The 8,781-nt window shown below is 41.5% G+C and overlaps 1 protein-coding gene across 2 annotated transcripts; it reads right to left on the bottom strand.

Annotated features, from left to right (window-relative positions):
• Nucleotides 1-1,895: 1,895 nt before the first annotated feature.
• Nucleotides 1,896-4,846, bottom strand: her9 (hairy-related 9). Of its 2 annotated transcripts, none has more exons than XM_035380934.1 (6): nucleotides 4,516-4,846; nucleotides 4,027-4,142; nucleotides 3,534-3,658; nucleotides 3,310-3,405; nucleotides 3,095-3,182; nucleotides 1,896-2,848 (listed from the first exon to the last, which is right to left on the bottom strand). In XM_035380934.1, the coding sequence occupies exons 2-6, from the start codon at nucleotides 4,028-4,030 to the stop codon at nucleotides 2,268-2,270; spliced, it is 894 nt and encodes a 297-aa protein (XP_035236825.1). In that variant the 5' UTR covers nucleotides 4,031-4,142; nucleotides 4,516-4,846; the 3' UTR covers nucleotides 1,896-2,267. The 2 variants fall into 2 exon arrangements, with proteins under 2 accessions (XP_035236825.1, XP_035236824.1); XM_035380933.1 differs by having other exon boundaries at nucleotides 4,027-4,100.
• Between the last annotated feature and the right edge of the window lie 3,935 nt (nucleotides 4,847-8,781).

Raw genomic sequence — 8,781 nt, 5'->3', positions numbered from 1 at the left:
GCTGAACTATTAACTCAGACACGCAGGCACGAGGAGCGGCCGCGAAGCCCACACACTGCCAACTAGCGTTCCAGTTGCGCATGCGTGCTGCAAATACAGACTTTTATACATTGTTGGCTCGCAGTTTTTGCGACTCTGTTAAAGATACTGAGTGAAAGATACTGAGTTCAGTTCAGATGAGACAATAAACATAAAGAATAACGCGTTTTGGGTCGTGGAAATAAAAAAGAAGACAATTTCTTGACTTTACTTATTTGAACTCCTCTGTGAGATCTAACGTCAATAATATCTGATAGCAGGAAATGCTTAAGTAAATGTAGAAATACGCCTACGCCTATTCTATTGGGTACATATACAGACACGGCTGTTTTTCCCCATGAAATCCCAATTTCAAAAATAGGCTAAACAAACTGACATAACAGCGAATGGCTATAAGGATAAGCTATGGGCTATTTCACACGCTTCCATGACAGAACGCTTCCTAACATTCTCCGGCCCCCGATTAAGGTAGGCTATGTGGTACCTGAATGTGGAACCACGCTTTTCTAAAAAACTTTTCAAGTTCGTCAGTTTACAGTTAAAAGCGCTGCCTGTGAAATACGTCGAGACGGGCCTGCTGAGCTCAGGTGTCAGGCACACGGCAAGCGCTATACGCCAACACCCAACAGAAACACGACTCCCGAGGTCCGTACCCCTAGTCTGCATGGGAAAGATAACCTTGAATCCGTTCCAGAGGGAAAGGGCGAAAGTGGGATAGACGAATGGGGTGACTATACCTGAAGAATGAATGTGTGTATGTGTTGACGAGACATCTAAACCAGTACTGTAGGCCAGATGCCCCCGATAACTCATCTCCTTTTATTTTCTGGGCTGCTAAACTATTTTCTTTAATCAATTTAAGAACTCGAGAGCGAAAGCAGAAAAAAAACAGCTGCTAAAACGCGCGAAAATGCGCCCCATTCACATAGGAGAGGCACCCTCCCGCGCATTCAGGTATCCCTGGTGGAACTGAGCAATTGAGGCACAAAAGGAAGCGAAGATCCTTCCATATTCTCTCTTTATTCTCTTTTCAGCGAGGCAATCTGTTAGTGACATTAACCCCAAAGCGAATTTCCCAGGCCCATGAATGGGGCTTAAGACTTCTTAAAAGATCCCGCTGCATACAGGATGGGACCCCCTTTCAATATTTTAATTACCTTTTTGCAAAAGAAAAAAAAAATATTCTCCCGCCTTTGTCACTACAGTCCATTATTATTTTGTGAAAGGACATCTGAATTTCCCGCCAAGAAGAGATAATAAATAAAAAAATGCTGCTCTATTTTTCGCAAGCTTGACTATTTATTTGCTTTCTGCATAACCGACTCTGCTAATACGTGCAAGCAAGGCTTCACGTTCTTTCTATTTACTTCAGTCGTAAGTGAATGTCATAAAATACCACACATAACTACACTAAGTAAAGGTGTAACTCTTATAAGAGGTTTAAGAAGTTTAGAATTGTAATCCCATGATTTATAATTGCGTTTTTGCCCTGTTATAGACGGAACCACAAAGCGTTTATTATTAAGTTTTTTTTTTGTTGTATTAAATTAGCTAAAACACTTAAAATGTTCCTTTGCCCTTTGGCATTCGTTTAATTTACATACTGAAAAGAAAATACTAAGGAATGCCAAATTGCCAACACTTAACCCATTTTGAATTTCCCTAAACACAACTTTAAAAGTAGGCCTACACTACGCAATGCGACATACATAGACCAGCTTTGATCAGTCACGTAAATCAAACGAAAATTTTTTTTTTTCCAAATATGCACAAATAATTTCCGCTGTACAAAAAAATCACATAAACACAAAAAGATAGTTCGCCATTACGAGATGAAATGTAAAAAAGAAACAGCCTTGTATTTTATATCTTTGATTTATTAATTCCAAAACTCCCCACTTGGGAGACAGTATGTAAAACTAACAATGTAAAACAGCTTTGGCATGGAACAATCATTGACATGTTTGTAAAAAGGAACTAAATCTTTTCAGAAAAAAAGAACTTCAGTATAAACATTTTTTTATTTTCCAAAAAGAATGAATACCATATTCATCACTAAGATCCCAAATTTTGGAATTAGCCAATAAATTAAAACAAAAACTTTTAACATAGGTCTATTCCACCAGAGGAGAAACGCTGTTCCTTAAAACGGAACGTTTCAGTTATTTTTCCATTTTAATGAAAAAGTTAAGTGTTTTGTCAAGTCTGTAAACTTCCCTCTGGTTAGTTTACCAAGGTCGCCAGACCGACTCGCTGCTCTCCGAACCAACGTTTACGCTCATTGGGCTGACGGTCCGGGAAACGCCGGCAAACGAAGTCATGCCCTGGACTGGCGAGGTCATTGCAGGCGCCGAGTTGGCATGGACCGGGCTGGCGTTGACGGTTACCGGCACACTCGCGTTCGCGTAGAGGGGTATAACGGGGGTGGTAGCAGAAGCGAAGGCCGGGTTGGGGATGAGGAAGGCGAACTGTCCGTCTGTGGCCGGCACAAGCTGGAACCCCCCGTAGACCTTCGGCGACACCGCCTCGGCGGGACTCAGTTTGCCAGGCATAGGGACGCCGTTGATGGGCAACGTCGGAGGTAGCTGCACGTGAAGGGGCTGCGCGAGCTGAGCCTGTTGCGCCGGGCATGGCTGTGGGTAGTTCATGGCGATCGTCTGGCCCAAGCAGCCTGACAGGTGCGTAAGAAGGCGGGACCTGACCTCTGTGTTCACCCCTTCACAACTGGTCAAGAAGCGGGTCACCTCGTTCATGCACTCGTTGTATCCTGCCCGGTATTTACTGAGCACCGCTGTGTCGGCTGTCAGCGCTGTTGGAATAAAGGAAGAAAATACATTTTAAAACACAGACATATTTAAAACACAGAAAGTCCCCAAGAGATCTTATACATAGTAGCATATTACATTTTTTAAATGGTTAATTTAAACAGATATTAATGCTTTTAAACAACTGGACGTGAAACCTTTAAAAGGTGAAACTACCCTGCCGCTCAGGGCGAGCGATAAAAGGATCATAAAGCGACAAAAGCTGTATTCTAATAATGGAAGATACTCACCAGTCATCTGTATACGCTGCAAATTCCGCAAGTGTTTCACTGTCATCTCCAAAATATCAGCTTTCTCCAATTTCGAGTGTCTGGAACTCTGTAGAGACAAGAACCCCAAATCACATAAATATATCGCAATATATTATCAACCCTTCTCCAAAAAATACCGTTTTAAAATTTATTAAATGAGCACGTGTTATTTTCTTCAGTTAAAAGTGACTTACGTCTTTCTTAAGTGCATCTAGGATAAGCGTTTTGAGTTGACCAAGACTTTCGTTTATCCTCGCTCGCCGACGTTTTTCCATGATGGGTTTGGAAGACTGCAAATAATAACGACACAAAATAGCCTGGTTACACACTGCAAAGTAACAGCGACGAATGATTGTATACTCAAATATGCAAGGTTCACAGACTCGTACTGAAAACCTGAGAAATAAATGATAGTTACCTTTCTGTGCTCACTGGCGTTTTTTGGTTTGTCTGGAGTGTGAGTTCCACAAGCAGGGGCACCTGCTATTGGGGATGCCGTAGGTTTCTCCATGGTGTCTGCTGGCATCGTCACTATATTATTTCCTTAAATTTTCAAAATATTGGTTAAAAAAAAGAAGTAATATCCTTTCTTGGGATTTCGTGGGAAACCGCTTCGCAAAGTCGGATAATCCCTATGTTCTTTCAGAACATCGAGAAAGAGTGAAGTGTTAGGCTACGACCCAATGATGACAGGAAAAGATAAAGGTCGACTTGATCAGCTATATCCCTACGCGCTGTGATCTGTCATGTGTGCACGAGTATGCGTAACGCAACACCACGTCTAGCAAGCCTGGACTCATGCAGCCACACGCCAGTGGTATTTATAGCTGGCTCGCGAGCTGCGAGTTCGTGTGAAACCTTCTCTGCATTCTTTCCCACACTCGCTGCAGCCAATAGGCGTGCGGACTCACCCATTGGGCGCGGGGCAGACTGCTGATTGGACAACACCCCCGCGGGCTGTCAGTCACGCGCTGCTCAATCAGCCCTGGAGGGACAAACAACAAAGCGGCGAGCGCAGTCGGGCTGGCTGTGAAGTGATAAGGGGAATTGGGGGAATGCGTTGGCTGTTTGCTTCCAATTCCTTTCCATATTTCAAGAAAGAATTTACACTTTAAGCTTAGCTTCAGTACATAACTGTCCTCAGGACATACTAGTACATTTTGATTAGTGCATAAATGATGATGATGATGATGATTATTATTGTTATTATTATTATTATTCAGAACATAATTATAGTTGCAGTTATATTATTCTTATTATTATGATGATTATTATTATTACATTTTCCATTTTGATTTTATACAATTACATTCTCCAATAAAAGTTACATAAACTCAACTAATTATCATTAAATAAATAGCCATCAAAAGGACGATGTAAATGGAAATATATTTACTTACAGATGCTTATTTGCATACGGTATATTCGTTTTGCAATCTTAACTTCTAACTTCAATCGTTTCAACCAGCACGTTCTAATCTGCGCACAGCTGTTTCGGCACGCGAGGCGGTTCGCAGCAGCACGCAAAGAAACCAGAGGCAGCAGGCTGCTTTATGTTAATTTGTCTCCTTCCCCTGTGATTGGCTGGGTGAATGTCTTCTTGTCAATCATTCCAACTAGAGCGGGAGCCAAGGAAGGGTGGGTAGCCAGGCGACATCTGTCCGCGTGCCAGCCGCCTGTGTGCGCTTGCTCGGTGCACTCCCTCCTCCTCGGAGCACGTGCCAAAGCTGTGTTCGCCGACTGCAGGCAGAGCGACGGCGACCGCTTCTTTCATGAAGAATCCACCCCCTTTCCTCCTCGCGCTCCGAGGCTGGGAAAACCACACCTCCCGGTCTGCGAGCCTGGCTGATCTCGTTCTGAGAACACCGTAGTCTCTGTGTTAGCGGGATTCATTTCAGCGGAGCCGGTTAGGTAGCATGTCCTGGAGCAAACAACTAAACATAATAGCTAATAAAAAGGATCAAAGCAGCAATGACAGACGTATTTGTTTTTAGCCTAATGCTTGAGGTTATTCAGGCGGGCTATATTAGGCAATAACATTTCAGAGTGATATAAATTAAAACCGTGCTATTAAAAAGTAGGCCTATAAACTTAGTAACCCCCCCCTCCCCCAAAACAAATAAATAAAAATAACCGCATGCTTTTGACTTAACGTAGCCTGTAATACGATTGTAACAATGTTATGAAATTTGGCAATTCAGTGAGAGCTATGTGCATTTTTGAATATCAGTGGGTAATAGCAATTTAATTATTGACCCAACTATTACGGTAATACGGTTCCTTTAGAGTTAGAATAGTCTAACTTCGTGAAATGTATATTTTGGCATCACTTCACCATATCATCTGACAAACTAACTTGTGATTACCTCTCAGGTAACTTTTTTATTTTTTCGTTAATTCTGCGGACTGTTGTAGCCCACAAACAACAAAATAAGGACGCTGACTAATTTTACAAGGCATTGATTTTTTTAGTGAACGAGCGCCATCAAGTGGCGATTTCAAATAAAATGGCCTCACCCCAGTTAAATTTCGCTGTCTTGGAACAACTCAACCTTTCTTATAATTTTGGCCACGAGGTGACGCAGTATATTCTGTGTTCATCTTTGCAACGTGCCGCACGCCAATGAAAACATAGCATCGGTATTTCCGTCGAGTGTCAACAGATCTGAGGGATAAAGCCAACGGCTACCGACAACTGTAAAATCTAACATAAGCCTAAGTGTGCGTAATAGAGATAAGATGACATTAAGCTCTCTGGATGTTCTGGGGTATCCTATGCGCAAGCACGTTATCATTAGACTATATACAATAATTTTATTTCACATATAATTCTTTCGGATGTGTTTCGTGTGTGTATATTTAAGGTGTACATGTTAAAAATGTGATATTTCCAATACCTTCATTGTTCAATTGTGTGGTTATCTACAGTATATGCATTATCTGTATGTGCGTGTATCCAAAAAAAATTGAATCAATGGAACTGTCAGTCTCCTCTTGTTGGTAAACAATTCAGGTATTTGTTTAGGACTACAAATATTTTTTTTCTGCCTATTTGTAAATTATCATAGACTAGAATATAAAACAAATAATTTAGGTTCCACGGGTCACAGCATAAATTGGCAGATAAAGTTGCTGTTGTGCAGTCCAGAATATTTTCAATACTCCAAAATATGAAAGTAAATCCAGAAATGTAAATCTAAAAAGTAAAGGTCTGATGATGGAGGTCATAATGGCAAACCTCAGCCTTGCTGCCGACTATTGTAGCTACTCTTATCGCCATAAGATGAGCTGTGCTCATTTCTATGGCTTTTTTCATATGGCTTTTTGCCATATAAATGTGAAGATATAAATATATATTCAAAAAGTGTCCTTTTGAGACTCTGACACTGTTTTTTTTATTTCTTACAAAGTCCTGATTTGGTTGAATTTTGCTCTTGACCGAATAAGTTTTCTTTTGATCTGCTTTAAATCACTATGAGTATGTGCTGTTGGAATTGTGTCAATACATATGGAGAGTAAAGTTGTTCAATTAATTTCTTTATAAACATCTCTCACTTGAACAGACCTGGGATCAATGTCTGACTTAAGTTAAATTTATTAAGAGTAGTTTGATGTTTAATTGTCCACGACACATCAGCCAAATAGGCTACTCAGTAAATAAAGTTGAACATTTGTCTTTCTAATTTAAGGGTTTAATTGAACAGAACAAAATTGTTAGTGACAATTTTTAAAAACAATTATAAGTTTGTTCCAGAAATAGCCAATGATGAAGTGATGGCAAAATCTGTTCAAAACAGAATAGAACACTTGATTTATTTTTGAGTGGAATTTTAATTAAACATTGGTCAATGTAGTTGATAATTGAGCTGGGCTGAACAGAACAGCATTCACAGCATGACTCCTTGGTGGGCAACCACTGTTTCCCAAAAACCAGGCACATAAGTAATCAATGACTGATATATTATCAGTTAAAAATAGATCAACTTTCAAAAAATTCAGTGTGTAGCATCATGGCAGCAGAATGGAGATAAAGAACTGAGGTGACGCTCGTTTTTGGCCTCCGTCTGCTTTTAAAATGAACAATGAGGTGGAAGAGAAATGCAGTTGACTTTAAATCATCTCCTGTCCTGGTTTTTAATTATAAAAGGCTTATTTTCTTTTGGTCAGCAGTGGCCATTGATTTATTCATTTTTTAAAAATATTGACAAAACTAGGCAAAGGTTCTCTAAAGTCTGGAGTGCAGTGGACAGATGCCATCGCTATAGAAAGGGGAAGGGGGGGGGGGGGTAGAGTTTAAGCCTCACACAAGTGGATGGAGCACTTGTTTTCTGACTGGGGGGGGGGGGGGGGTCAAGAGATGAGAGGTGGCTGAGATGAAAAGCCATCGGGGAGGCGGCGGCTGCGTTTCCAGAATGATCCGCAGTCCGGCTTTCTCCGGGCCTTTCTTCCCCGGGCCCAAAGCCCGCTCAGCAAACGCCCTTCCACTCGCGACTTCTTGTTAATTTGTTGTCGGATAATGAGCCTCATTCCATCCCCCCCCCCACCACCACCCCCGCGCACCCCGTAAATCCGTGGGTAGAATGCAGAAAATAGAGTCAATTATATCTGCATTATCTTGGCCGTGCCGAGCCCAATCCCCTCACACGCTCCGGGGCTCTCTCTGCTCCTAATTCTGTTTGCCGTGATGAATCCCCGACGCGGACGACGACGGCCGGGAACACAAAAACGGCGAAGAGGCACGCTTCCCTCAGAACCCTCCGTCATCATCTCGGAAGCCCCTGGTGAAACGTTGCTTTTTTTGTTTGAACGCAAATCGCTGCTTTTTGACTCGGTGCAGTGAGTGGCCCTCAGATTGAGCAATAGGTGTAAATTAAAGAGATGATTATCTTTGCAAGCAGCTGTAGGTTTAGCCAAGCCCAGCAGCCCTGCAGTCATGTGACCAAGATGCTAGCTGTACTCTTCCACTGTATGGATTGTATTGACAAATGATTGTATTGACAAATTGCTTAATTCGTAGTTAGGGTGCGAAAGCGGAAAGTATGTTGACCTGTTGAGACCATGTGATATCATAAACATCCTTTTTCTAACTTACTTACCCACCTACAAACAGAAAATGAACAATATTGAACCTTGCTTTTGAGAGGTAAATTAAATGTCCTGACACCTACAGCATACACTAGTTGCATTGTTTTGATGCTGCAGTTCTTCCTGTGCAGACTTAATGTTTTTAAACTGATCCTTGGAATCGCGTATCTCCAAAATGTAGAACTCTACCTCTGTTAACTAGGGTCTCTGAGGTCAGTAGTATATTTTGTATATTGACTGGTCCAGCATGAAACAAATTTGTACAAAATTATTGATCTTCCAAGCGGAAGAAATGGACTCCAACCAACAGCGAGTTTGTCAAATGCTGCATGAGAAACTTCACGAATGAAGATCCTGTTTCCCACCCGAGCCAAGAACACTAGCTTAAAAAATCTACCGAATGTGTGTCCTTATGAAACTGCTGGCATGAGGCAGTCCCAGCAATGTATTTTGGTAAAAAAAGACACATCCTGATTGTTCTACCCTATATAAGAACAACTAATCTGAGCACATATACTTATGATGATGTAATACTCTTAGGGGCAGAACTCCTAGCTGTGCTTGGCAGCAGTGTAATGTAA

The sequence above is a fragment of the Anguilla anguilla genome, chromosome 11 (assembly GCF_013347855.1).
Source record: "Anguilla anguilla isolate fAngAng1 chromosome 11, fAngAng1.pri, whole genome shotgun sequence".
In the NCBI taxonomy this organism is placed as follows: domain Eukaryota; kingdom Metazoa; phylum Chordata; class Actinopteri; order Anguilliformes; family Anguillidae; genus Anguilla; species Anguilla anguilla.
This window is presented reverse-complemented; position numbering and strand designations above follow the sequence as displayed.